The sequence below is a fragment of the Lontra canadensis genome, unplaced genomic scaffold (genome assembly GCF_010015895.1).
Source record: "Lontra canadensis isolate GAN:19392208 unplaced genomic scaffold, GSC_riverotter_1.0 scaffold41, whole genome shotgun sequence".
NCBI lineage: Eukaryota > Metazoa > Chordata > Mammalia > Carnivora > Mustelidae > Lontra > Lontra canadensis.
In genome coordinates this window covers 11,822,544-11,850,133 of record NW_022631035.1, presented here as the reverse complement: position 1 = coordinate 11,850,133, position 27,590 = coordinate 11,822,544, and the positions used below count along the sequence as shown (strand labels likewise).

The 27,590-nt window shown below is 56.5% G+C and overlaps 1 protein-coding gene across 2 annotated transcripts; it reads left to right on the top strand.

The window, feature by feature from the left end:
- Positions 1-451: 451 nt before the first annotated feature.
- Positions 452-27,172, top strand: AXIN2 (axin 2). Of its 2 annotated transcripts, XM_032870790.1 has the most exons (10): positions 452-1,297; positions 9,046-9,186; positions 17,229-17,331; positions 19,724-19,864; positions 20,033-20,538; positions 20,801-20,995; positions 21,304-21,537; positions 22,011-22,106; positions 23,352-23,519; positions 27,000-27,172. In XM_032870790.1, the coding sequence occupies exons 1-10, from the start codon at positions 483-485 to the stop codon at positions 27,124-27,126; spliced, it is 2,526 nt and encodes an 841-aa protein (XP_032726681.1). In that variant the 5' UTR covers positions 452-482; the 3' UTR covers positions 27,127-27,172. The 2 variants fall into 2 exon arrangements, with proteins under 2 accessions (XP_032726681.1, XP_032726682.1); XM_032870791.1 differs by lacking the exon at positions 20,801-20,995.
- Positions 27,173-27,590: the final 418 nt, after the last annotated feature.

The following is a 27,590-nucleotide window of genomic DNA, read 5'->3' as shown; positions in this document are numbered from 1 at the left end:
AGGGGGTCGGGGGGAGCAGAGGGGAGGGGAAGAAAGCGCAGCGGAGCCCGTGCGGAGCTGAGGCTGCCCTGCGTGCACCCCGGCCCAGGGGCTTTTTGGAAGATTCAGTCTTACACCTTCCAGGCCCCTCCGCCCCCCCCCCCCCCCCCCCCCCCCCCCCCGCAATTGTGCAGGGAGCTCAGATTTCGCCTTTGAAAAAGCAGCGTCTGATACTTTAGATGAGCACCTCGCAGATAGCTGGGTTGCTTGATTTGAATTTGAGGAGTTGAAAAGCCTGTTTACTTTCTTGCTTTGATGTTGGGTAGATCTGGTTTTGATTAGATCAATACCCCTTTCTCTCTCCCTACCTCCCCCCTTCCTTTTCTTTCCAGAAAGGAGGCTCAGATGAGCCCCTGCTGACTTGAGAGAGAAAGAGAGACCACGCTGATTGCTGAGAAGAGCTGGGGGAAGAGGACAAACTCCGGAGGAAGAACTCCCTCACCATGAGCAGTGCTGTGCTGGTGACTCGCCTCCCAGACCCCAGCAGCAGCTTCCACGAGGATGCCCCCCGGCCCCCGGTCCCCGGGGAAGAAGGGGAGACCCCGCCTTGCCAGCCCGGGGTAGGAAAGGGCCAGGTCACCAAACCCATGCCTGTCTCCTCCAATGCCAGGAGGAACGAGGATGGGTTGGGGGAGCCCGAGGGACGGGCATCCCCGGATTCCCCTCTGACCAGGTGGACCAAGTCCTTGCACTCCTTGCTGGGCGATCAAGATGGTGCTTATCTCTTCCGCACTTTCCTGGAGAGGGACAAATGCGTGGATACCTTAGACTTCTGGTTTGCCTGCAATGGCTTCAGGCAGATGAACCTGAAGGATACCAAAACTTTACGAGTAGCCAAAGCGATCTACAAGAGGTACATTGAGAACAACAGCATCGTCTCCAAGCAGCTGAAACCGGCCACCAAAACCTACATAAGAGATGGCATCAAGAAGCAGCAGATTGATTCCATCATGTTTGACCAGGCGCAGACCGAGATCCAGTCGGTGATGGAGGAAAATGCCTACCAGATGTTTTTGACTTCTGATATATACCTCGAATATGTGAGGAGTGGGGGAGAAAACACGGCTTACATGAGTAACGGGGGACTGGGGAGCCTCAAGGTCGTGTGTGGCTATCTCCCCACCTTGAACGAGGAAGAGGAGTGGGCCTGTGCTGACTTCAAGTGCAAACTGTCACCCACTGTGGTTGGCTTGTCCAGCAAAACCCTGAGGGCCACAGCGAACGTGCGGTCTGCCGAGGTTGCTGAGAATGGATACAGGTAGGACCTTGTCTGTCCGGGGAGGGTGGGTGTCTCTCCAGGGAGGGGTCTGGGGGCTGGCGGCAGGGGGGGGGAGTGGCAGGGGCTGGTGTGGGCTTTGCAGATGTTTTGAGTTAAGTGGGATGGATGGTGGGATGGATAGGCCTCTGAGGCTGAAGAAGGTCTGTTGAGAGCTAGGACCGCTGGCCACAAACCCTTTGATCTTGGCTTGTCGTTGTTAAAAGTGGGGAGAAGTACCGCACACAGCTGAATCGCAGCCTGCAGTCTTCCAGGACTGACTTCAAACAGTGGCAAGCAGTATTCATTAATGCGGGTTACTTATTATCCTGGACCAGTCTTAGAAGGCTGGGGGTTGGGGGGGTGGAGAGAGAGAGAGAGAAGACAACAGCTTTTGATGCCTCTGAGTCACTGAGTACACTAAGCGCCGGTTTTGGAAGGGGTCACTCACCACTCATCAGTAGTGAGAGGAATGGATGTGGCCAGGGAGGCAGCTGGGTTGTGGAGGCCCAGGGAGCAGCGTGCGCACCCACTGGACGTGGGGGTAAGTGGGGTCTTTCGAACTCTCCGTGCAGACGATAGTCAGCAGTTGGCTTCACAACTGAGGCTGTGGTTCTCTTTGTACATTGGGTATCCACCCGGCAAGAAACCCTTCTAACTAGGGAAGGTCCTGTGACTTTCCCGAGTAAAGGACCCTTGGCTTTAGAGTCCGCTGGTAGATTAATCTAGATTTTAAATGCTGGCGGCCTGAGGCTCAGACCTCCGTGGACGGTTGTGTTGCTTAGTGTTGGCGGACAAGAGTCTTGGATGGAGAGGACAGGGCCCTGGAGTACTTTGCCTTTTTGAGGCTTCAAAGATCAGCAGTCCTTTACAGAATGGCCAAGTCTTAAGATTCTTGACCTTTGACAGCAAGTTCAGACCTCCTGTTAGAAATGAGTTTTTCCGTGTGTCTCCCTCCCTCCCCCTCCAGATACCCCAAATGAGCCTCTCGCTTCTAGATCCGCTGCTTGAGGCATGGCAGCGGAGGGGGTGGTGGGCATTTGATCCCTCTCTGCCTCCGGTATTTCTTCGTGTGTTTGGGACCGGGGATGCAGTCTGGTGGCTGCCTCTGCGGAGACTGCCCTCTTGGCGGGTCCCGCCTCCGGGGTCCCACAGGAACACCAGGGCCTAGAAGCAGTGATTTAGGGGTGGCCCAGAGAGCTTCCCCCCCCCCCCCCACCGGGAGTGAAGACAGCTCATTCTCCAGCCACCAGAGGGCGCTCCTGCAGCCTTGTGCTCCGGTTCACCCACATTCAGACATCTGGTCTACACCCAGGTGGAACTCCATTGGCTTTTGAAAGGAAGTGGAGGATCACGTGAAAAGGAGTTGTTTCAGCATCTTTAAGCTTCGGGTGTCAGGTGGTTTTGCGGAAGATACTGGGTCCGGCCTCTGTGGCCAGGCAGTCACCAGGCACCTGCAGCTACGCCATTAAGGGAACGTTCTGGTAAATGGGTGCTGGTCTCATTGCTGCTCTAGGGACTTTCCAACAGTGGAGCTTCTGTGTTTCCCACTGTCAGGACCCAGAGTGGCTCGTTTGGGAACAGTGGCCCCTTTGTCAGCAGCACCGTGCGTGGTTTGCGTGTGGTTTGGGATGTCACCGAAGAGAGAGTGCTGCCAGGCAGGACCCTGCTGCGACCCCTCCCCTTTGTGGGTGGGCAGTAGAGAGCCAGCCTGGGTGGGCCCCTCCCCCTCCCAGAGGCCTCCACTGGGATCAGACCAGGATTAAACTTTCCCGAGATGACTCTGGTGAACTTTTTGAGATTCTGGGGGCAGGCGCCAGAGGTCCTTGGTGGTTCCAAGGTGTGGACTGTGGGCTTTGTTGATCCGTAGATGACACCTTCTCACCCACCCCTGTGGTCGTCACACTCTATTTGTGGGTGCCTTTGCACCCTGTTGGATTAAAATAAAGTGTTTTATCTGTACCACACGGAGCCCACCACGTCTTGACTGGGCATCCTCTCAGAGAACCTAGGACCTATTCGGTTTCACTGGAACGTTCAGGATCTTCAGGTGGACACAGGGTATATTGGGAGGTGTCCCACATTTTTCCAGGGCCTGGCTTCCAGCCCTGTCCACTCATCACTACATGGTGGAAGTCTTTCTAGCCTCCCATGTCCTCTGTGATGACTGGGCAGCCTCCCTCCTGCTTGTGTCAAGCTCGCTCTTCGGATCAAAACACTGGACAGGACAGCCCTGGTTATAAAGGGAAAGGTTCTGAACTCTCGCGAAGTCGTATAACTGTGATAAGGAGTGGGTCCAGGAACGGGGCGGCCCGCGCTCCCTGGAAGCCCACCTCCCAGGCCTCCGCTTCTCTGCGAGCTCAACTTCAGCCTGGGTCTCCTCAGCCAGCTCCTGGGATGCGGGGCTCCTGGCCGACCCTTTCATCTCCGATAGAGGCCGACCCCCCGAGTCCTGCCAAGGGGTCTGCTGTCCGCAGCCGCAGAGGAGCCGGCCCGGTTTCCAGGCCCCGTGTTTACCTTGGGCGCTCGGGGGAAGGCCTCCTTTTTAATGACTTGTTTGTGGCCTCCCTGATTTGGTGTCAGGTTGGATATAAATAGTTGGAACCGAAGAGCGAGAATTATCCTTGGAGGGGAGGACTCTGGTTTGGGAGCGCTGGAGTGGGATGCCTGGGCTTTTGACGGGCTCTGTAAATAACTCGGAGCCGGAGGGACCCGGCGGTAGGAGCACGTGCCAGAGCCCAGCACACAGACGCGGGGTGTCCCAGGGTGTGTGCGGAGGGGCGGTGGCATGAGGAGCTCGGCCTGGCATGTATTTTGGGAAGGAGACCGTGCTGGGCTCACAGAGTGCTCCCTTGTGTCCTCCCCTGTCTGCCCCAGCCCTGGTGCCCTCCTGTGCCAGGCGGGTCTCCTGGGCCTGCCGTTGGACCTCTCCTCTGTCCTCCCTTCAGATGAGTCGGGCCTAGCCCATGGCCCTCTGCTGGCTCCAAGTGCTTCCTGTTCTCTGAGAGAGCTTGCTCAGGAGGCGGATTTTTGTGCGAAGCCACTGGAATCAGGCTCGGCCTCAGTTATCAAAGAAGATGATGCCACAGGAAAGATAGGCTGGGAGCAGTGGCCCCCAGTTAGAGGCTGGGCTCTCTGAAGGAGGCAGTTTGCCAAAACCCACTTGTGAGAGCTGGCCTGTTTCTAGTGGCTCAGCCGCCCAAGGCCACCTGAGTGTCAGGCCCCTTACTGAATGCACCCCCCACCCCCGCCACCATCTTGCCTTAGAAGATGCTTCTTGAAGAGGTGGTTGCCTTTGGGGCAGTGTACTTTGGTGGTTGCCTTTGGGGCAGTGACTTTGGAGTACATTGTCAGAGGGCTTTTGGCAAGCCCTAAACGTGGAAATACTTGTTAAGTTGTACTGTTTGGAGAGAGGAGGCCCCAAACGTCAGGTCTCTGGTGTTCTCTGGGTGGCTGGGCCCTGGCGTGTGGGGGAGGGCGCAGGGGCCACAGCCCAGGCATCAAGATAAGAGATCAGAACGAGCTGGGGAAGAAAAAAAGGAAGAGCCAGGAAACAATTTCCCTTCCCTGAAGGTCCCAGGAGTCCCTGCTGCCTGACAGCCCAAAGCCCTTTGCCCATGGGCGTTGCAAACCGACAGGTCCGCCCCCTGCAGAATCGGTACTATAGGCCTCTGCTCTTTGTAGGAATTTAAAATCCTTGCAGCAGGGGTGCCTGGGTGGCTCAGTGGGTTAAGCCTCTGCCTTCAGCTCGGGTCCTGGTCTCAGGGTCCTGGGATCGAGCCCACATCGGGCTCCCTGCTCAACAGGGAGCCTGTTTCCTCCTCTCTCTCTGCCTGCCTCTCAGCCTATTTGTGATTTCTCTGTGTCAGATAAATAAATAAAATATTTTTTAAAAAATCCTTGCAGCAACCATGGGAGCATAACAGTCCTGAAGAAATAAAGCATCTGGGTACAATTACTGTAGCATGGTCAAGTTTCTTTCCCATTTCTTTTTTTTTTTTTTTTTAGGATACATGAAAAAGGGCTCTAATCCATTTTCTCAAAATCGTGTGGCGATTCTGACAATGTTCTGGGTTCTTAAAAATTGAGTTTCTATCTCCACGACCCTGCCTCCTTCCTCTGCTCCGTCCTCCCTCCTCTGTTACAATTGTAGGAAAACCCAAATACTTTCTTGCAGTCAAGCGAGCTAATAAGGGCAATATATTTTGTTTTTAAGGATGGTCACGAAAGCAGCCCTCTATTTGGGAAGCGGAAGAGGATGAGTTTATTTTGGGACCTGTGTGTTTTGTGATCCATTCCAATGAGTGCAAAGCTATGAGCACACACGGATTTGAGTTCTGTGTCTTTCTGGTTGGGGAGGGAGAAGGGATTTGTCTGGAGTCATTTGCTTCCCCAAAAGGTTGACCTCAGGACGTTGTCTGAGGGAATGCCGCAGAGACAGCAACCAGTGTCTGAAAGCTCTTGAAGGCCCCCTGGGCTCTTTTGATCTCGCACTAATGCCTCTTAGACTGAAACACTTTACAGCCACCCAGCAGATGGCCCCGTGTCTGTTAAGGAACTTGAGCAAAGTCTAGAGCTCCTGCCTCGCCCCACCACCTGGGGAGCCGCTGGCACCAGGGACCAACCTGGGCCTTGCCCTCATGGAGCTTCCGGTCTGGTTTCTGGCCTGTCAGGCATCTGAGGCCTAGACACCAACGCCGCGTGACCATAAGTCCTGATAAATACCACGGAAGAAGGAAGAGCCAAACCCCCGACAGCTCTGTTTTCCTCAGCATTTGGTTTTTTGAAGGATTACCAACATCTCCCCAAATTGCAGTGCCCTCGAGTCTTCGGAGATTGTAGGAGTTTCCTGCCGACGGGCATGTTGGAGCCAGGTGTTTTTTAGGTGGAGAGCCCATGTCCATGGAGCTGGTGACTTGACCGTGGCCACCTGCTGTCCCGGAGCTAAGCCAGCACCAGCGCTCCTTGGTTTGGTCCCTGTCAGGAAGGGCTTAGAGCACTTTCCTACCCCTGGGCTTCTGAAAGCTAGGAGGGGACCCAGGAGAAGTTTCCTTGTCAGAGCACCCCAGAGAGCAGGGAGCTTTGGGCTTTTTTAAAAGACCTGGGTGACTCCATAATCCTATCCCCTCCATGGTCCGCTCAGACTGGTAGGAAGTGCTTTCTTCTTTCTGACTTAAAGCCCATTTCCTCTCTCCTCTTGTCTGGCCTTTATTTTATTTATTTATTTATTTATTTATTTAAGGTTTTGGGTTTTTTTTAAGATTTTATTTATTTATTTATTTGACAGAGATCACAAGTAGGCAGAGAGGCAGGCAGAGAGTGGGGGAGGGGGAGAAGCAGGCTCCATCCCAGGACCCTGGGATCTCGACCTGAGCTGAAAGCAGAGGCTTTAACCCACTGAGCCACCCAGGCGCCCCTCTTGTCCTGCCTTTAGAGGCAGCTCCAGACATGGCCGTCCTCTCCTTCCTTCTGACTTCCCTTACCAACTAAGAGGCATTTGTACTCCGTCATCTCTCCTCCCGTTTCCTCTTTTTAAAAAAGTCTGCTGCCCTTCCTCTGCTCCCACCACTCCTCTCTCTCCTGCTTTGCTGTCTGGAGATCCCGTATCAAGGGCTTGGGACCAGGGCCAAGGCACGGAGGGCCTTACTGTCCTCGTGTAATCATCACAACATATTCTGGGAGGTGGGGAGACTTCTTGCTCTCTACACTGAGGACAGGGCCAGTGTCTCAAGGACACTTTAAGGTCACTCGGTCCAAGGTATTCAACAGGTTCAAGTGGGACCTACCTCATTTGCACTTGCTGGTAAGTTCTGTACCAGCATCTGGCTGTGTCTTCCAGTCTGGCTCAGGAGAACAGAATCATTGTCCCTGCTGATGTCGAGCTCCTAGGGGAGCCTAGATGTGGGTTTCCCGTGGCCACGTCTCCAGCCAGGTGGCCTCTGGCAAGGCCTTTGGCCTCCACCTGGGGCTCTGCGCCTCCTGCCACGGTTGTGAAGCTGCAGGGTGACTGGGCAGTAGAGCACCTGCTGTGTGCGGGGGTGCACCCGCACCCAGAACGGAGATCCTGCCTCTCCCGAGTGCCCCGTCTGTGGTGATGCTTGACTGTTACTCACTGCTCTGTACCAAGGAGATTGGCTTCATTCTGGCTCTAAACGTTCCTGCTCTGGATGTAACATTTCTCTTTTGTGTGCTCACTCTGGCTAGAGTGCAAGCTTTCCTGTCTCAGCTGCCCCCACGGAGGCCCTCACCCTGCACTGTGGCTGCGACCCCTGCCCACAGCCGACCCTCCTTCCGTCTGGTCTGGTGGCACGGCCCAGGTCCCACGTGCTGCTGGAACTTCTTGGACCCCTGAGGCTGGTCTCTGTATCAGGAGGCAGAAGGAGTTTGGGTGAGGGCCAAAGAAATCCGCGTCTTGCCAGCGACTCTGGCCTCTGCCCTGGGTGGCTGCTGTCCTGTATGGGCCTAGGACACCTTCTCTCCTAGGTGGCTGCAAGCACGGGGGGCTGTGATGTGTGTGAAGGCGTGCCCCTCTCCGTGAGCCCGCACCTCCCCAAGGGTGCCCCTTTGATATGGAGGCCAGCCCACTGGTGCCTAGAGAACAGAGACCCAGGCTGGGTCAGGCTAGAGCCCAACACCGTGCTGCACACACAGGAGGTGATAGGAGCTGGACGATGGCACGTAGAGGCTGCTTTGACCTTTCGTGAGTCCCTTTCATCTGCCGCCCCTAAGGCCATCTTTAGAGACCTGTGCAATGGCCTGATGGAATGGGTTCTCTCTTCTGGGCCTTCCCCTTCTCCCCCAGTTGATTTCTTTGCTGTTGGCTTAGACTTGGTGGGCCCAATGGAGTATGCCAGGGTCTTTGTCAGTGGGGCCATTTGTGACTTCGGGCTTGATGGGCCCCTTGCTGGAGCCTGCTGACACAGGAGGAATGCAACCCAGCAGGGGACAGGCACACTGGTGGTCCTGGGAGGCGATCAGGAGGGCAGAGTGGACAGGCAGAGGCCACTGAAACAAAGGGCGGGAGACACCGGAGGAGGGGCCTGGACCTTCTTTGAAACAGCTGTGCTGCTCATTCGAATCCTGCCTGTCTTAATCGTAGCCAAGGTACCTGGAAAAGGCAGGCCTGGTGGCGGGGGAGTGGGGCAGGGCCCAGCGGAGGCCCAGCTCCAGGTGGGGTACAAGTTCTGAACCTTGTCTGGAGCTTTTCTGTCCCATCTGTCCAGTGTCCCGGACCCGGGGTGGAAGTGAGAAGGTGATGCCAGGCCTTGGGTTGTGTGAATCTTGGAACTATGCTAACAGACCCCGGATGGGGAGTTTGGGTGCCTAAGACCCCTGGGGACCCCAAAACCGTGTTCTAGGGCAGGCTTGGCCATGGTGGTGGGGAGACCCTTCACCTCGACGCACTTGCTCTCCTCTTTGGTTTGACAGCCTCCCCTCCTAGAGCAGAGTGCTGTGCCTTCCTCTGTCTGAGTGTGCGTTTAGCCCTTTGTAGGATCCCCTGGGCTGCTTATGGCCTCCTCTGTCCCCTGGTAGCAGGGGAACCCAGCCTGCTTTCTTCCCGGGGTGAACCGGTGGCTTAGCTGCCCTCCCTTAAGTAGCCCCAGCTGTCTGCCCAGGTGAGCAGCTGGGCCTGGGCTGCAGGTTGGCCCTGGCGCATGGCAGGATCGTGCCCTCGCTTGTCCCCGAGTTGCCTGGTCGCCTGGGTGTCTGGTGCGAAGCCATGATGTGCCACTCTTGTGCTTCTCCCGCAGGTCATTCAAGAGGAGCGATCCCGTTAATCCATACCATGTAGGCTCTGGCTTTGTCTTTGCGCCGGCTACCAGCGCCAACGATAGTGAGATATCGAGCGACGCACTGACGGATGACTCCATGTCCATGACGGACAGCAGCGTGTAAGTATCCCAGTAGCCCTGTCATGTCCACGGCGGGCAGGGTGACCTGCCAGGCCAGCTGGCTGCAGTCTCCAGCCCCTCGCGGCTTGGCCTTGCAAAGCCCATCTGGGCGTGTGCGGACATTTGCTTGGTGGTGGGGGTGGGGGAGTGTGCTGGGGCTGGCGCACGGGTGGGGCGTGGGGGGCGATGGGGTCATCCAGGCGGTGGCAAGCTTAGAGCCGTGGAAGGAAAGTTGGCTGATGGAAACCTAAAGTAAGGTAGAAGGTTGAGATGACGATCCAATGGAAGACGTTGCCTTTCTTTCGTGGTGGACGTGCACGGCTGGTCTTGAAGCCCAAGGTGTCCAGTCTGCAGCACCAGGAGGTGGGAGACGGGGTGGCGTAGGGAGGATTTCTGTGTATGTGTGTTGGTTGTTTCCGAAGGACAAGGCGTTGATGGTGAGGGTCGGAAAGCCAGAGCTCTGCGAAGGCCCCCGCTGCGTGAGGTTCCCTTGTGGACGTGTTCTGGTGGACATCAGCTCACTACGTGCTGGCGGAGTGCCTGCTCTGTGTCAGCTTCCACCACCGAGTAGGGCTTCTCTCCAAAGTTGTCTGATCTGGGATCTTTGGAAGTCGAACGCATCTGGCATACTAAGGGTTTGCTCCTTTCTTTAAAAAAAAAAAAAAAAAAAAAAAAAAAAATTTATTGTTGAAGTATGGTTGACACCACGTTGTACTAGTTCCAGGTACACAACATTGTGATCCCGTCATTCTGTACATGGCTCAGTATTCACCATGACGAGTGTAGTCCCCACCTGCCACCAGCCCGCGTTGCTCCAGTGCTATTGACGAAGGTCCCCATGCCGTACTCTTCCTCTCCGTGACTGACTTACCGTGTAACTGGGGGTCTGTACCTCTTGGCGCTCTTTGCCTATTTCTCCCATCCCCCCACACCCCTAGAGTTTGTTCCTTTGCTTTCCAAAAACAATCCAAGTCATCAGCCTGCAAAGTCTGAGGAGGTCAGCAGGTGGGGTCTGTCAGGTGGGGTCACAGTTTGCATTGAAAGTCATCTGAAGTCATGCAGTGGTGATCTCTGTGTGGAGAACAGCCATTCTTTCTGTCTCATCACAGTGTGTGTATGTGTGTGTGTGTGTGGAATGGGGTACCCCATCTCTTGTCATCCTTTGGAATTCTGATTCAGGAGAGCCAAGGGAAGTGAAGCCTGGGGTTGGGCAAAAGTCCCCCAAGAGTCCACACAGCGTCCAGTTGAGAACTGCCATTCCAGAAAGGGTCTTTGAAGACGTTCCACAGGTTTGTTTGCAGTGGGAATCTCTTTTGCCAAGGGGACAGTTTGGAAAGGCAAACCCACTGAGCCATGTATCATGGCGTATGTAGAGTTTGTTCCTTTTAGCAGCCTCACTGGACCATCTCTTCTTCCAGTTTGTTGGAAATGATCTGGTTTCCATTGGCCAGGGTACTGTGTTTTGGCCTGTGGCATGGGGCCGCTTGGAAGGGAAGTCAATATGGTTGGTTTGGGATTCCACGGTTGGTCTCCCAGTGGCTTTCCTTGTGTTATCTCAGATCCCCCTGTCAGTCAAGGGAGGGAGAGCCACAAGGTGACAGGTTCCATTTTACTGCAAGAAGAGCATTTTGGCGTTAATAAGAAGCGAATAAGGGTACACCTCTTTCATCCAACATGGAGAAATGAGGGGTTCTGTGGAAGTTAGTTTCCTGTCCAAACTTGAGAAAAGTTACCCTTTGATGGTCACAGTCCTTAAAACAATACCATTTTTCCTATGTTAATTGAATAGGATGAGGCATAATTTATTGCTTGATCTCAATCATTAATATCCGATCTGTTTTCATGCTGTATTGTAGTGTTTCCTCCCAGTGCACAAGGCCACGTAAGGCCGTCTGCCCCTGCGTAGGCATACTGGCAGCACCCCCACTTTTGGAAAAATGGTTTTCCGTTTTTCTCTAGTCATTCTGCCTACTGCCATATTTTGCCATAGTCTGTCTGTGTGCTTGCTTCTAGCAACACTACTCCTTTAGCTTTTATTTGTGGATTGTGTGTGGGGGGGCAGTCTTAGCGTCTTGAGTGAAAGAGTTCGTTAGGTTGGAATGAGGGTGCTAAGACTATAAGGCTTCTGTTTGGTTTTCTTAGAGGCTGTTCTTGGCTGGCTTTCTGGCCCTTGCCTGCATGTCAGCCCCCACCATGGAGGCACTGTTCTGGATTCCTGATGAGCTAACTTGGGTGTAGTCCCCATGCCTGTCTGAGCCCCACAAGAGGTCAGGAGACAGGTGGTCACTTGTGACTCTCACAGCTGGGACAGTCGGGCCTTTTGCTAGTGCAGCAGGATGGAGCTCTCCTCCAAGGCCTATGTCTTTTGCCTGTCACTTCCCTCCCCGCAAACACGACGTGTTGGGAGGACCCATTGGGAATGAGACCTTTAAGCTGCTTTGAGGTCCTTTTATCTATTAGGGATCCACACTGCTTTCTTTTTTGAATGGTTTCGGGGAGGGATAGGAGGGAACAAGTTCTAACTTCTCTTTGGCACTGGCCCCACCCCTCCCCCCACCCCTCTTCATCAGCCCCTTCCCAGAAGGACTTTCTCAGTTTGTCTTTTTAGAGATGACTTGAAAGTTCTCGCCCTTTACATGTCAGCGGAGACACTTGTGGACATGGGAGGTTACCTTGGAGGTAACCTGGGAGGTTACCTTGGCTGGTCGGCTGTTCTAGGTCACTGGGATAGGGCGCGGGCTAGTAAACTGCATGTGGCTATAGGGCCAGGAAAGGGTGAGCCCCTCGATGCATCACTTTCTCTTTGGGGCATGCTAGTACCCCTGGGTCCCGAGTGGCAGGACATCAGGGCCAAAGGCAAGTGCCTGGAAGGCTTGGGGCCCCAGGGCCTTAGTATTGGGTCTGACCTTTTTGACGTCAGTGTTACCTGCCTCGAAGCCTTCTCCCAGCCAGACGGGAAGGTCATCCCTGAGCCACCGGCACAGCTCTACCCGTTGGGCAGGGTCATGCCAACTTGGGGCAAATATCTCATCAGTGTGGGGTCGTCCTCTCTCTCTGGAGTTGTTTGTCCAGGGCCATTTGTCTCATGCAGACCACAGTGGGGGCAAAGAGTTCTCTGGAATAAGAACCCATCCTCTGGGTGGTGGGTGGGGGTGGGGTTCCTCTGGGTCTCGGGCTGCCAGGCGCTGGGCGTCCCTGGGCCATCCTGCTCCTGAAGGCTTGGCGTGCACGGAGAGCCTGGGCTGTGCGGGCCACTTTCCGGCCGGCTGGCCCAGGGTGGGTGTGATCTGCCTGGCGTTGGGCGGGTCACCGGGATTCCCAGGGCTGGGATTAGACCCCTCTTCAGAGCGCGGCCAATTGTGGGCCTCGCACAGATGAGAGCAGGGAGCAGGCGAGAAATAAAGTGTGTGGGGGATGAAAAGTGGTACTGAACCGCTTTCAGCCCATTGTTCTTCTGGGGAGGCTTAGCGGGGATAAGAGGGTAGCAGGCCCCTTTGAAATTTCCTTGAACAAGTGAATAGGAACGCCCCATAAAGCATGAAGAGAGCCCTGGCTCTTTCTCCCTGTCACAGTGGGCGGCTTGGGCTGCCAGGGGCTGGGGAGTGGGGCTGGCCGCCCTGCTGGGGGGTGGGGAGGGGACCTGGCTGGGGAGGGGAGAGGGGGTCACAGGCGGCCTTCAATAGACTCCAGAAGGTCGGAGTTCATTAGACACAAGCCGGGGAAGCAATCGTCTCATTTTCGACAGGACCAATGAAGTCCCGGGGGCCTTTGCCAGAGGGCCCGAGTGGAAGCTGGGCAGGGCTGGCCTGCCCTGGGTTGTTCCGGGGAGCCCTTGGGGGGCCTGGAGGTACAGAGCTGCCGGGGGCTCCAGAAAAATCCCTGCCTCCCGCAAAGCCCACTGCTGACTTCTGTTTTCCTGCTAAGGAAAAAGCCTGTTAAAGATGGCTGGGGGTTTGGGCCTTCATGGTAGGCCTCGGAGAAGGCGGTGTTATGAGCCTGTTACTCTGAAACCACCATTCTCAGAAGAAATCGCTTTCTATTTTTTTCGGTGTGTGTGCGGGGGCAGTTAGCTGCCAGTCTCCCCAAAGTCCTAAACTCCGGTCCCTCAGAGTGCCAGGCGCAGAGGCTCGTGGGGCCATCCTGGAGCATCGGGCCTGGGAGGATGCCACGGGGGGCGGGCGCCGCCCAAGTGTGGCCCCTGTATGCAGGGCACAGCCAGGAAGCGTGGAAGCGACGCATGCGACACAGGGGGCATCTCTTGGGTGTCTTTGTCTTTGTGCAGAGCTGCTCTTGGAGTTAGGATCGGCCCGGTGTGGAGGCCGCTTCCGCTCCGGGTGTCACAGAAGCAGCGCGGGAGCCTGCCATGGCGGTTCCTGCCGAAGGGTGGAACGGGTTCTTTTCTTTATTGACTTGTATTTCCTTATATCTTATTCATGGGTTTACTCTGGGCACCAGCAAAGGCCCCCGAGTGAAGTTCAGATGTGATCTGATCTTACAAAACCAGGCTTTTGATGTCGGCTGCGATCAGAGGCTGCCTTCTGAGTGGTTGCCAGATGGGAGCGGGAGTGGACACGTGTGTGACCGCGACGCTTACCGCGAAGCCTCGGGAGGACGGTGCTCAGGCTGGGCTGGGCGCAGCGGAGTCCGCAGGCCGAGCTAATGGGCTTGGCTCACGTGGCAGCAGAGTGGAGTCCACGCTTCAAGACCAGCGCTCCCCAGAAGTGGCTGGGCCCAGCAGTGGGCTCGTTAGCTAAAATGCTTATAATTAGCAGAGGACGGTGTAGGGAACAGAACTCGGGCACTTGGTAGCTCACTGTGCTGAGCATCTGGGAGACGATGGATTGTGAAGGTCTAGAGCCTGAGTCCGAGGCGGAGTGGCCCTCTTCCGGAGTGCGGGGCTGTTGGGAAGAAGATTCTTGGCTGGTGCGGGGGTAAAGCCCTGTTTTCGTGAAGGTGCCTATTCATACGCCTCATCGAGCCTCTCTAAGTTGCGCTCTCTCTTCTCAGCCTCGGTCACAGGTTTCCTGTCCTGAGTTTGGCTCCTTCAGCTGCCCTAGGGGCAGTGCTGAAATCATTTGTTCTTCTGCCTTCAGTTGGCCAGGAACCTGCTCCTCCCCGCCTCCCCCTTTCTATATGTACTTACCCCAGTTCTCTTCTTTCTTCTGCTTTGTATGGAAAAAGCAAGAGGTATAAAAAACCTTACCTCGGATTTCCATCTGGGTGGAAAAGGGAAGAGCAGAGGCTCTAGAGGACACTTGAGGAGACAGAGTCTTGGGGGATGGGTGGGGACCTCCTCTCGGGCTCTTGAAGTCTTCCCCATGTCACAGGGAAGTCTGTGGAGTGCTTGACTCCTACTCCCCCCCCCCCCCAAAACTGTCAGGAAGAGGACTGGAGCAGAGGCCAGCCACCCTTTGGAAGTCTGCAGAGGTGTTGCTGGTCAGGAGAAAGTCATGGGCGTTATTTGTGGGGCAGCCCTGGCTTAATAGAAGTTGTTTAGATCCGTGTGAGACCCAACCTGGAGGACCTCCACGGTCACCCTCACCCCTCAAGGAACATTAGGCAAGAGACAAGGGGATCCTCACGGTGCCTTGGAAACTACCTGGCATGCCCCATAGCCAGTGAGTACCAAGTGGTGGGGTACTGTGTTCCGGAATGTTCCCCAAGTCTTCCATTTGCCCCTTTAGAGTGTCATGTGACTTCAAGGGGCTTAGGAAATGAACCAACAGGAAGCTTGGCTCCTCCAGGTAGGGTGGGAGGGTAGGTGGCTGAGTTAAGGACACCTGTTCAGGAGTCTGGCTATGGCTCAGATTTGGGATCCTGGGTCTAATTGCTACTGACTGACCCCACGAGAGCTACAGAGGGTCTCTGACTATCTGTAAAACTGGGTGAATTCGGGATGAAGTTGGAGTATACGTACCTTGGGGCAGGCCACCTCACATAGGACTCAGCCCCTTGGGTGGAATCTGGTTCCTGGTCAAGCCAGGCATGCTCGTGAGCGCCCAGTTTTCTCCCATCTTGTAGGTGATCCCAACGTGAAAACATTGAGGTTTGGTAAATATATACCAGGTGGTTCAGTAAGTTTCTGAACTTAGACCCTTTTATCCCACCTGGCCTTCGAGGGCCTGGTCAAGTGCGTGGGGGGCTGTCTTGGACATGGAGTCTGCGCTAGTCGCCTGGTGTGCTGTCTCTGGCCCTCTTGCCCTTTCTCTGGGATGGGACTCACCCTTGTGTGCATAATCCTGCTTTAGATATATTTTTTAAAAGATTTGTAGAGAGAGACAGAGAGCACACACAGTGGGGGGGAGGACCAAGGGAGAGAATCTGAAGCCGACTCCTGCTGAGCAAGCTGTCCCATGCGGAGCTGGGTCCCAAAACCCCTGAGCTCAGGACCTGAGCCGAAATCAAAACTCAGGCGCTCAACCGACTGAGCCCCCCAGGTGTCCCCCTGCTTTAGATACTGACACCTTTTCTCCCCCTGTACCTTCTATAAAACGATCCTTTCTGTGCTAATTCCTAGCCAGGCTTCGGCTAACTGACCTCAGGGATGTATGGACCGGCCATGATCTGTGTCATCCCCTGTGATCTGGCCTAGGTCAACAGATTTCTGGAAAAGGCAGCTGCTTGGAATTCTAGGGCATTACAGATAAGGAGCTGGAGGTCAACTGGTTCCCCCCGGCTGCTCCTGGGTATTTTTAGGCATTGCTGATTTTCACCCATGGCTGGTGAACCAGAGATGTTTTTCTTCCTTCCACCCAGTGATGAACAAAATGCCAGGAAAAGGGAAATAACCAAATACCTAATTTCAGTATTTACAGCCTCCAAGCATGATTCACTATGAGAATGCGGGAATGAGGCTTTGTCGATAGTGGCCTCTGGAAGGGCCAGCAGTGGGGGAAAAGAGTCACACCTTGACCATGGACTGCTTTCAAGCACGAAGTTTAAAAAAAAAAAAAAATCATAGTCTCTCCAGGTCATGTCTTAGTGAAGAGGCTTTTCTTTACTTTTCTTACCTCCTCCACTTGCTTTTTTTTTTTTTCTTTTTGGGGAGAGACATAGAGGCTCATCCTGCCTGCAGGTCTTTACTCAAAGGTCGCCTTCGTAGTGAGGACTTGGTTGGCACCCCCTCCCCAGCCCTCCGCATAAAACTGGAACTCCCTCACCGCCCCCCATCCTTCCTTCCTGTCTCTCCCTGTATTTTGGCCCAGTGCTTAACACTCTCTAACATGCTGTAGGTTTTGCTTTGATATTTTCCACTTCCTGCGTACCACCTGTTAGAATGTACGCTTTGTGAGAGCAGTCGTCAGCATCTTCATCCCCTTCTGTCCCTGCTGTGTCGCCCGGCGCCTGGAGTAAGGTCTCACGTAGTAGGTGCTCACATACTTGAAATTGCTCAGAGTGCCACATAATAGGTGCTTTTTCTTTATGCCCACATTGGTCCCGTGTCCGTGGGAATTCCTTCATTTGGAGGGGGGCGGTTAGCAGTACGGTTTGGAGCCGGGGGATGGAGGATCCCAGAGATGCTCTTGTGGGTGATTTATAAAAGGAAGACATTTGGAAACAGGCGGGGGCTTGACTGTTGGAGAAGGATGCACCACTTCACTAGGCTCAGCTTTCTGCGGGCCTGGTCCCTCTTCCTGCAGTGTTTTGCCCTGGTGTGCTCCAAAGGGGCCTGAGTTTTCTCCCACGTGTACCGCCTGTGAGATAAAACGGGGAGCCATCACTCTGGGCTGGCTGGAGTGTAACCACTTCCCAGGCAGAGCTTGCAGGAGGACCTCACCGAGCTCTTTCCAAGTTGTTGGTCCCGAATCTGAGAGGGAGCCAAGTTGCCAGAGGTGGCTGATGGGCAGGGGGCTTGGCAGCTGGATCTGGGATTGGTCTTTCCCCTTGGGGGTAGTAGCCGTGGGGCCCAGGACGGGGGCACAAGTGCATGGAGGCATGCAAAGGCCCTCTCCACCCCTGGGTCTCGGAAGGGCTTGGGACTTAGCCCACATGCTGAAAGCATCCTCCTGAGCCTGTGGGTTCTGTCTTTTCCCTTCCCTTAGAGATGGAATCCCTCCTTACCGTGTGGGGAGTAAGAAACAGCTCCAGAGAGAAATGCATCGCAGTGTGAAGGCCAATGGCCAAGTGTCTCTACCTCATTTCCCGGTGAGTATTGTCTGGAAGGGGAAGGCAGGTGGTTTTGGCCATGTTGAGTCTTGCAGAAGAGGGATGGGAGGTGGAGGGGGGCAGGTCTAGGGTCAGAGGAGCAGCAGTGCCTGGGGTATGCTAGGGGAAAGGGAAGGAAAGGGGGAACCAGGCAAGAGGTGTTGTTACCTGGTTCCTCGGGCTGTGATGCTGAGCAGAGGGAAGCTTGAGACGACCTCCTTGAACTTCTACATTTTCTCAATTCAACAAAGAAGATTCTTTCCAAAGAAGAAACCACAGCAGTTCTCTAACAGAAACCAAGCAATGGTGGGATTAAGCCATGCTTCCTTCTGTGGGTTCCCACTAGAATGGAGATCCCCCGAGGGCAGGGAGTTTTGTCTGTTCCACGAAATGCCCTGTACACAGTGACTATGGCTGGTGCATAACAGGTGCTTACTAAAACGTGCTGATTGACTGCATGTATGAGGAGGCTGCAGGCATCTCTGCCTCCCTCAGAAGGAAAAGTGCATCCCTGGGTCGTGTCTCCTGTTGACTTCCAAAGACCCGGAAGGCAGCTGTCCTGTCTTGTCTGTTCCCAACCCCACAACTTGGCTTAGTACCTCCTGTTGGATCTGCACTTCATAAATGCTGAATGAATGAAGCCTTGGGAAGTTAGGATCTCATGAGCAGCTTCTCCCTGTGATTGACAGGAGAGGCCAGCATGGCATGAAGATCCTTTCCTTGTATCTCCTCCTCTGTTTCCAAGGCCCGGAGGGCGGCCAGCATGTGGTCCCCCCTAAACCCAGCAGATGCCCCTCGTCTGTGTTTTAGGAGCTGTGCTTCTTGCAACACGCTGAGATCCAAGGCTGCAAGAGTACTGTCCTTAGGGAGGGGAGGGGAGTGACGAGCTCTGAGTGGCACCTCCGTTCGCAAATCCTTCCTGCCAGCTTCCGAGAATGCCATTGGCTCATCAGTGATGTTTCATTCAGGAAATTAACACATCCAGTTGCTGATCTGACATTGTGGGGAGTGCGTGGGTTACTGTCGCTTAGAGCAGCTCCTCTCTGAAAGCCCCTGACCGTCCAGAGGGGACTTGGTCCGAAAATTTAGCATATTAACAATGCTTTCCTGGGGCCCTTCAGCAACCCCCCCCCCCAAACACAGCGGTATTGGGGACACAGGTTCTTTTCTGGGCAGGCTTTGGGGGTGCAGAGGAGTATGCGTGTGAATAAAAATTCTACCGCCCACACTTGTACGTTAGGTGATTTTGTCCTGGGGTGTGCAAATCGACTTTCTCCATAAGGCAGAGCTTTGATCTGGGCCGAATGGAGCCAGCCTGCCTGAGAACGGCCTGTTCCTGGGGGGCCTTTCTCCCCGCCCCACCCCCATACATGGTTCCCTGGCTCTGTGGGTGCCCATCAAGGAGGCGAGCCCTGCTCAGCTGCAGGGGGAACACAGACCTTTCCAGGTCAGCTTTCTGCCTCCCCCACTCATCCTGAAGGAAAGGGCAGAGCAAGAGGGCCATTGAGGAAGGACGAGGCCGTCCGCCAGAGGGGCGGCGGTGGCGGGAGGACCAGAGGATGTAGAACCCGGCAGTGGGAGTCCTCTGTTTGCTGCTTTTGGCAGGCACCCTAGGTGCCTTTTTATATTCTGTACTTGATTTGGAGATGTTCCCTTTTCCCTTGATAGATCAGCTTCAGGCAGCCCAGCGCAGTGGTGCTCTGCTAGCCCGCAGCATCTTTCTTCATTTTCTGTACAAAGAGCTGGGGAGGAGGGGCGCGGAGAGCCGGGGAGATCTAGGACAGTGTTGAGACAACACCACCTCAGAGGTGCGCAGTGTGCGGCCACGAAATAAATTACCACTTCTTCTGATCCAGCTGTGTGACTCCCTTTTTTTTCCTGCCCCCCCCATGGCCCCCACCTCCCTTCCAGTCTTTTTTTTAATTTCCAGTTCCCTTTCTGTTTAGACTCTACTTTTTATTCCTTGAGTTGGTCCCTCTCTCCTCCCTCCCTACTGCAGAGGGCTGCTTTTTTTTTTTTTTTTGATGTTTGACAACAGTCTTTGAAGATTTCCTACTTCAGAGTAGCTACTGATGGGCTGGTTGTACTACAGAGAGAACAAGCCGGGCCTCTCGGAGTGCGACCAACTGCTCCTGCCCAAGGCAAACGCTGGTGGGGACCATGGCTCTCCATGAGGCCGCGGCGCTGGCGCATAAAGCTCCCGAGCAGCCCGGGCGCCTCGCCCGCCGCTCTCTGCCCGCCTGCCTGTCCACCCTTGCAGCTCTGGCCGTGGCTGTGGTTGTGGTTGTGGTTGTGGCCGTGGCCGTTGCCGCCAGGCCCAGGAAGCTCCGGTGCGCACCGCGTGCTGGCCCCGCTGAACATGCCTCGCGTCTTCCCTCCCCGCGCCCCGTAGAGAACCCACCGCCTGCCCAAGGAGATGACCCCCGTGGAGCCCGCCACCTTCGCGGCCGAGCTCATCTCCAGGCTGGAGAAGCTGAAGCTGGAGCTGGAGAGCCGCCACAGCCTGGAGGAGCGTCTGCAGCAGATCCGAGAGGTAGTGCGGGCCCCCGTCCACTCCCCGGGGAGGCCCGCGCCCCGCCGTCCGCACCCCTCCACTGTCCCCGCGAGACGTGGCGCCGCCCCTGCCCGTGACCCACTGACGACCCAGGCTGGCCCCTCCCGCTTACCGGTTCGCTTCCCCCTTCTGCCGCCTGCCCCTCAGGATGAAGAGGAGGCCTCCGAGCTTGCGCTGAGCTCCAGGGACGGGGGCCCCGCCCCGCACCCTCTCTCCCTCCTGCCCTCCGGCAGCTACGAGGAAGACCCGCAGACCATTCTGGACGACCATCTGTCCAGGGTCCTCAAGACCCCCGGCTGCCAGTCCCCGGGCGTGGGCCGCTATAGCCCTCGCTCCCGCTCCCCCGACCGCCACCACCACCATCAGCCGTACCACCCCCTGCTCCCGCCCGGGGGCAAGTTGCCCCCCGTGGCCGCCTCGCAGGCCACTTGCCCCCTCCTCGCAGCCAAGAGCTTCGTGACCAAGCAGACCACCAAGCATGTCCACCACCACTACATCCACCACCACGCCCTCCCCAAGACCAAGGAGGAGATCGAGGCGGAGGCCGCCCAGAGGGTGCGCTGCTTCTGCCCCGGGGGCACGGAGTATTACTGCTACTCCAAGTGCAGGAGTCACCCCAAGGCAGTGGAGCCCGCGCAGGCGGAGCAGTTTGGGTAAGTGCCAGGCAGACCAGGGTATCCCGTTGGGGCTTTCTCTCTCACCCAGGGACCCGGGCAGGTGCGAGGTTGGGGGGGTATATCGGAGTTCATAGGCAATTAGCTTCCAGGAGGGAAGCGCGGGGTGGGGGGTGGTAGGGGGAGCAGGTGCATGGGTCTTTCGTGTCTCCCCGCGCTGCTCTCCGACCTGCCCGGATTCGAGGAGCCCCAGAGATGTGACGTGGCCTTGGGGCTGGGTGTGGTTCTTGGTTCCCCGCAGCAGCAGCAGAGGCAGTACCCTGCCCAAGCGCAGTGGGAGAAGCGTGGAGCCGGGCCTGGCCCCGCCCGCCAGGGAAGGAGGGGCGCCCGGCGGAGCGGGGGCCCTGCAGCTTCCAGGGGAGGAAGGAGACAGGTCGCAGGATGTCTGGCAGTGGATGCTGGAGAGTGAGCGGCAGAGCAAACCCAAGGCCCCTAGGTAAAGAGCACCGCCGCCGCGGCCGGGGTCACGGGCGTCCCTGCGGAGGTATTGTGGGGTGGCCGTTTCTGCAGTTGGCTGAAAACATGGGACCGTGTGCTCCGGCCGTCTTCATAATTAAACGCCGGACTGAGCAGATCGCAAAAATGCCCTGTTTTGGCACCGCCCCCTGTCTGTGTGAGGATAGGATCTTTTTTTTTTTTTTTTTCTTTTTGAAGGCAGGATAGAGAAGTTTCTACTGAAGTCATCGTCTCCAGATTTTTAACCCCTTTTCTTTCCTTCTGCTCTCTCTCTCTCCTCTTGCCCAGTGCCCAAAGCACAAAGAAGGCTTACCCGCTGGAGTCCGCCCGTGCGCCACTAGCCGAGCGAGCCGGCCGGCACCACCTGCTGGGGGGCAGCAACGGGCACCCCCGCGCCACCCCCCGAGCCCACCCGTTCACCCAGGACCCGGCGATGCCTCCCCTGACCCCGCCCAACACGCTGGCGCAGCTGGAGGAGGCCTGCCGCCGGCTGGCTGAGGTGTCCAAGCCCCCCAAACAGCGGTGAGTAGTGGCGACGCAGAGGTGGGGGCGGTGGCTGGGGCTGCGGGGAAGGGCCTTCTCTCTGCCTGCGTCTGGAGCGGCGCTCAGCAAGGAGGGGTGGCCTCTGGCTACAGACCCGTCTCTCTCCCACCCTCAAGAAACTGTTCTTTTAGTTCTGTTTGTTCTGAAGAGCTAGCCGGGCTCTGTGTGTTAGGCGAGGCGGCCGGGAGGACAGTGAATGTCTGTCCCTCCTTGCAAATGCCCCCATCCCGCAAGACTGGGAAGATGAGCGTGTGAGACACCTGATAGTTGGAGGATCCAGAGCTTCGGCCCTTTGCCTGGGCGCGCATCGCCCAGTCCCTGGGCTCCCAGGGGGCTTACGGTGGCTGCTCCCCACGGATGGAAGTTGGGTCTACAGAGAGAGCCCAGAGCGTCAGGATTTTCTGCCTGCTCCCCGCGTGCCTCTCACTCCTCCACTCCCACTGTGTCCTCAGGTGCTGTGCGGCCGGTCAGCAGAGGGACAGGAATCACTCCGCCGGGGGTCAGGCGGGAGCCCCGCCCTTCTCCAGCCCCAGCCTGGCTTCCGAAGAGTGAGTGTCTTTACCTGACCTTGCTGAGAAGCCCGCGCGTGGTTTATATTTCGGGGCATTGACTTCCCGGCCTTGGGGTTCCTGGAAACTTTCTCTAGTTTATAAAAGTCCCCTTTTGAACAGTAGCCACAGAGAAGGGTCAGCGCCCTACGGCTGGAAGGCGGGTCTTGGAAACCCCGCCAACACGGGGAGATGCCTTGGGACGCGTACAAAGGTGTTCCTTCCCGAGGTCTCGGATGGCTCAGGGCTCCTGGGCACATGCTCATCAAAAGCTGCGACGGGCAGCCCTTAGCAGGTGGATAAGAGAGGGTCCCCGACCTGGGATGGAAACATTGCCCTCATTCAGCTTGCAAACTAGCAAGCTGGAAACGTCTGGTCACATGGAGCAGAAAGGTGCTTCTCCACCATTGCAGAGCGCAAGGACTGTCTTTGTCCTTTTGCTTGGGGAGAACACTGTGTCTTCCCCCGCGGTGCCATGGTTCTTCCCATCAGGTTACCCTCTTGCCCAGTGGGCGGAGAAGCCTGGCTCCGTTGAATTCCGGGATGGTGCATTTAGAAAGAAATCGGCTACAGGGGTCTAAAATGGTCTCAGTAATTCAAGTTTTCTTCCTTAGCTGGTTCATCTTGAGCAGTGAGCCATGCCTGGTGGCCTGCACAGGCTGCCACGCTTGCCCTGTCATTTCTCATCGGTTGGCCTTAAGTGCACCAGCCGTCCAGGCCTGCAGCTTTTTTGTTTTTTTTAAAGCCACTCTGCGAACTCCGAATAAATGAGGGAGGTCGAAATGATTGAACTTCCCCTCCCAGTGGGCTCTGGTGTCCGTGTCGTCCCCAGAGATGCTCTGGGCTTGTCTCTACAGCATTCCCACGCCGGGTTGAGTGGATCCGAGGCTCTATGGCAGCCTCTCACCTCGTCTTCCTTGGCAAGACCGAAAGAGACCCCATTTGGTGGTAGTGAGGGGAACAATAGCAGTGTGTACAAGCCAGAGGAGATCGTCCCTTCCTGGGTGCCCCAAGCAGTTGACCTGGACTGTGCCCCCAGAGTGGCTGCCTGCGTGACCTGGGGGGAGGGGAGGCACACCCAGGCTCCCTTGGAGCTCACGGGTGCAGCCTCGATTTCTCTTCGGAGATCATGTTGGAGAGCCTGTGTGTGTGTCTGTGTGTGTGTGTGTGTGTGTGTGTGTGTGTTGTATGTGCATTTGCCGCCTTCGAATGCTGAACTTGTTGCATTCCATCTTCTTTTCTCAGTCACAAAGAGCCAAAGAAGCTGGCGGGGGTTCACGCGCTCCAGGCCAGCGAGTTGGTCGTTACATACTTTTTCTGTGGAGAAGAAATTCCATACAGGAGGATGCTGAAGGCTCAGAGCCTGACCCTGGGCCACTTTAAAGAGCAGCTCAGCAAAAAGGGAAATTATAGGTAAGAGCCCTGTGGCTTCTGCTGCCCTGCACTCTGTGTGCTCAGGACCGAGAGCCAGAGTCGCTTCCCTGGCCTGGCCAGACCCGGGAGGGGGCTCAGGAGGTGCTCAGGGAGGCCCCCCGGGCTGCCTGGCACTTCTATTCCTTCTCATTTCCTCTTTCCCCTCACCACCAACAGAAATCACACAGCGGAGCCACAGGGAGGCCGCTGGGAGGGCTCTGTGGGGACCTGCACGGGCTTTTCCTATCAGGTGAATGAGACTCTGAAGGAGAAAGGGGGCTTGGCCAGGAGAGCTGAGCTCTGGCCGTCTAGTGGAGGCCCTTCCCAAAAGGCAGCAAGGGGTGTGTGTTGGGGAGAGACAGACGGACAGACTGATGAGCAGGCTTGGGTCTAGGAGAGACTGACTGTCCACACTGAAGGCCTGGGGAAGGGCAGAGGCCATTGCCTGGAAATAGAGACAGCATTCTCCTTCCTCAGCCTTTCTCCCTGAAGAGTGGCCTTGCGGTGTGGGTCCCGAGAAGCAGAAATGCTCTTGTGTCCATAACTGAGAGGGGACGGCCCCGTGGATGGGGACTGGGTGGACAGGGCTGGCCAGTCTTCCTGGGAAGGGCACTCGCCCTCCCTCCAGCCCTCTTCTCCCTGTCTGTGCAGTGGAGCCACCTGCCTGGCCTTCTAGGGCCCCAGAGAGGATTCTGGAGCAGGGACCACTTCTTGGTGTCCTCCCCGGGAATGCAGGGTGGATGATGACTCCACCTGTATTCCTCAAGTCCTAGCTGCTCCTCCTTGATGGCCTTCATCCCAGAGACATGCGTGGGCTCTGCTCTAGCTCCATCTCGGGTTGTGGTGCACGAGACGGGTGTGTGTGTGTGTGTGTGCGCGCGCGCGTGTGCGCCTGCACACACACAAGGTGTTGAGCACGCTCACTTTAAGGAGGGGCCCAGTAGGTGCTCCGAAGGTGCCAACCCACCCCCACCTGGAGCCTGAGGCAGGCGTGGAGAACTGTCCCAGGATTGCACGACCCGCCGGGTGGGCCCGGCTGCAGGGCCCCGAGACTGGGTCCCTTCCAGAGCCGGCCCTGCGCCCAGACCTGGGTGCCCGGTGGGCGGGGGGCCTGGAGTGATTCCTCCTGCAGGGAAAGGCTGGGGCTCAGGGGCAAGGACCCTGTGAGTGATGAAGGCGCAGGGTGTGGAGCTGGGCAGTAGAGCTCTCCGCGCGAAACCAGGCCAGAGACGATTCTGAAAATGTGTCAGCGCGGTTGGGGAACAGGCCTGGCTGCTCTGCTGCTGCTTTTTCTTCTTCCTCCTCCTCCTCTTCTTCTTCTTTTTCTTCTTCTTTTTTTTTTATCTTGAACAGACACAAGGTGAAACTAATTACACAAGTGTGCCCCTCCAGGGATTCATTTTGATCTCAGCTTTGACTCGGCTGGACTTTGAGTGGACCTGCAGGTGACCTTCGGGAGAGAAGGACGCTGGTGCGCCAAGCGGCGGCTGCAGGGGAAGCTCCGCGCTCAGCCGCTGCGGCCACATCTGGCTCTGATTGTTTTTTCTAAGGCGCACTTAATAAGCCCGGCTTTGAAGCCCCGGCCTCCCCTTTAATGCACAAAGACTTGCACAAACGGTTGACTCTCAGAATTCTTTCCTGATTGGATCAGGCTGTGGCCAGACCCTTCCCAGCCGCCTTATCTCTCTCTTCTTGCTCTCCGGCCCGAGCTGGCTCATGGAGGCACCGGGTGCCAGGCCTGGCCCCCCCAGTGGGGGTGATGCCCCGTCCTCCCGCACGCACTCCCCCTCACCGCCCCCAATAAAAAGCCTGGCCGGGATGGGGCCGCGGAGTTGGTGGGGGGGGGAACCCGGGGGGCACTGAGTAATCGCAACATGGCAGGGGTTCAAAAGGAGAACAGTCTCTCCAGACGTGCCAGACGCTGTTGGTGCCAGACGTCAGAAGAAAGCACCGTTTGCCGCATAAAGCGTGTTGCATTGCAAAAGCCCGTGTCTTGGAGTAGATGAGGGCAGTGCAGTGCATTTGAAGTCTGTGGGCCGCGGCCAGGGAATGTGGCCTCTGTCCTCTCTGGAAGAGGTTACAGTTCTGGAAAAGGTCGCCGCGTGTTTGTTCTGAGGGGCCGTGCGTGGAAACCCAACTTGGTAGAGCGGAGGGGTCAGAGCTGGAGGACTGGGGCACGACCAAGGGCGACCTCGTGTCTGGAAGGGCCCCCTCCCCAAGGCTGTCTGGGGTCCCCTGTGTACCATGTCCCTCCCCGTCCCCGCTCGGGCTCCCCAAGCACCCTGACCCCATCCGCTGGGTAGGAAGCGGTCACCCCAGCGCTGTGGCCTCGCTGGGAACCACTAACGGGACGTTGACTAAACCCAGCTGGTTCACTTCATTGAACCTTATCTCCGACAGCATTTGGCTTTTTTTCATTAAAGAGGGAAGAAGTTGAGCTCTAACCAAGGGGAATTTTTTTTTTCTTTTAAATGAAAAGACAGAAACAAAAAAACGACTGTAACCCTGGGACACAATTAAATTTTTTAGAGTGCTGTCCCCCTCCCCCCAGAGGACCAGGACCCTCCCTCCACAAGCGGCCTTTATTGGCTGAAGGTGACAGCTTGCAGGGACAGGCTTAATCCTGAGGGGTCTCCCTGGAAGGGGCCGGGGACTGGGCCCGTCAGGGGTGGGGGACAGCAGTTGCTTCTGAATGTGGCTTTCCTGAGAGAGGCTGGTCATTTGCGTCCACACAGTTAAACAGCCTTAGAAGAAAGAAGTCTGGGGTGGGATAAAAGGAACCTTTAATCAAGGGGCATAATAGAAGGGTCTTTAGTGTTTGACCCTGGAGGGGTGGGGTGGGGTGGGGTGGAAGGGCGGGGGAGGGAAATGGGAAGAACAGGGGAAAGAGGCCGAGGCCAAGGGCTGTCAGCAACCCTGGGAAGCAAGATGGCGCTGGCCAGCCTCCTGCAGCGGCCTGTCCCATGGCTGTGCCAGGGTCAGGCCAGAGGAGTGGGCCTGTGGGCACTGCAGGGTGGGAAGGACCGGAGGTGTCAGCCTTCTACAGACTTCTGCAGGTTCAGGGTGGCTGGGTCTGGGGCCTTTTGGAGGGGACACCCCCTCCCCACAACCTTGGTGGCTGCTGCTGCAAATGGACCTTGCATGCCTTGCCCTTCCCGCCCCCCTCCCTGCACCCCTCCCCAAAAGGGGAGAAAGCCTCAGGCCGCTCTCTGCAGAGTGCACTCTGCCCAGCGCGGCGCTGCGGGTTGCGGGTTGGCCTAAGCATTCTGGGCGGAAAAGGCAGGCAGGAGGCCGCGTGGCCCCGTGCTCCCGGGCCGTGTCCTGGGTGACCCCATTGCGCCCCCCCCCCCAGGGTCCCCGTGCACACCTGCCGCAGCAGCACCCTCAGGACCCCTCCTCCGGGTTGACATCTTGCCTTTCTCCTAAGCAAAGTAGAAAACGCACTTTTCACCAAGACGTTCTCTGGGTTTTCCTTTTAAGGTATTACTTCAAAAAAGCAAGTGACGAGTTTGCCTGCGGAGCCGTGTTTGAGGAGATCTGGGACGATGAGGCGGTGCTCCCCATGTACGAAGGCAGGATCCTGGGGAAGGTGGAGAGGATCGACTGAGCCTCGGTGGGGGTCAGGCCCTGGTGGGACTACGGGGCTGCCCGCCCGCGCCACCGGCCTTGGCCATGACGGACCGCGATGAGATGTTTTGAAGGAAAACTAAACCAATGAAGAAGACAAAAATCCCAGGAAGAATTGGCCACTGGCCACTCGGGGAGGGTGGGGAGGGTAGGGAGGTTGGTTTTCATTATTCACGAGCTGGGTACTGAGATAAGAAAAGCCTGAACTATTTATTAAAAACATGACCACTCTTGGCTATTGAAGATGCGGGCTGTATTGGAGAGACTGCCATGCGCAGGTAATATATGACCGCCTGGGGATCTGAAACCCACAAACTGAGGACTGTGTATAGCTTCCCTGAACAGGAGCCCTTCCTGCTATTTATTGAACAATTGATTCCCCGCCTCCCCCACCCCCCAGTTAATGGATATGCTGCTTTAAACACGGATGGGGGAGAGGGGACA

Bases quoted from the DNA above. Each gene is read 5' to 3' on its own strand.
- AXIN2 (XM_032870790.1), top strand. From the start codon at position 483: ATGAGCAGTGCTGTGCTGGTGACTCGCCTCCCAGACCCCAGCAGCAGC. The intron at 17,332-19,723 runs GTGAGTATTGTC...CGCGCCCCGTAG, and splicing joins TGTCTCTACCTCATTTCCCG to AGAACCCACCGCCTGCCCAA. The intron at 21,538-22,010 runs GTGAGTAGTGGC...CTGTGTCCTCAG, and splicing joins TCCAAGCCCCCCAAACAGCG to GTGCTGTGCGGCCGGTCAGC.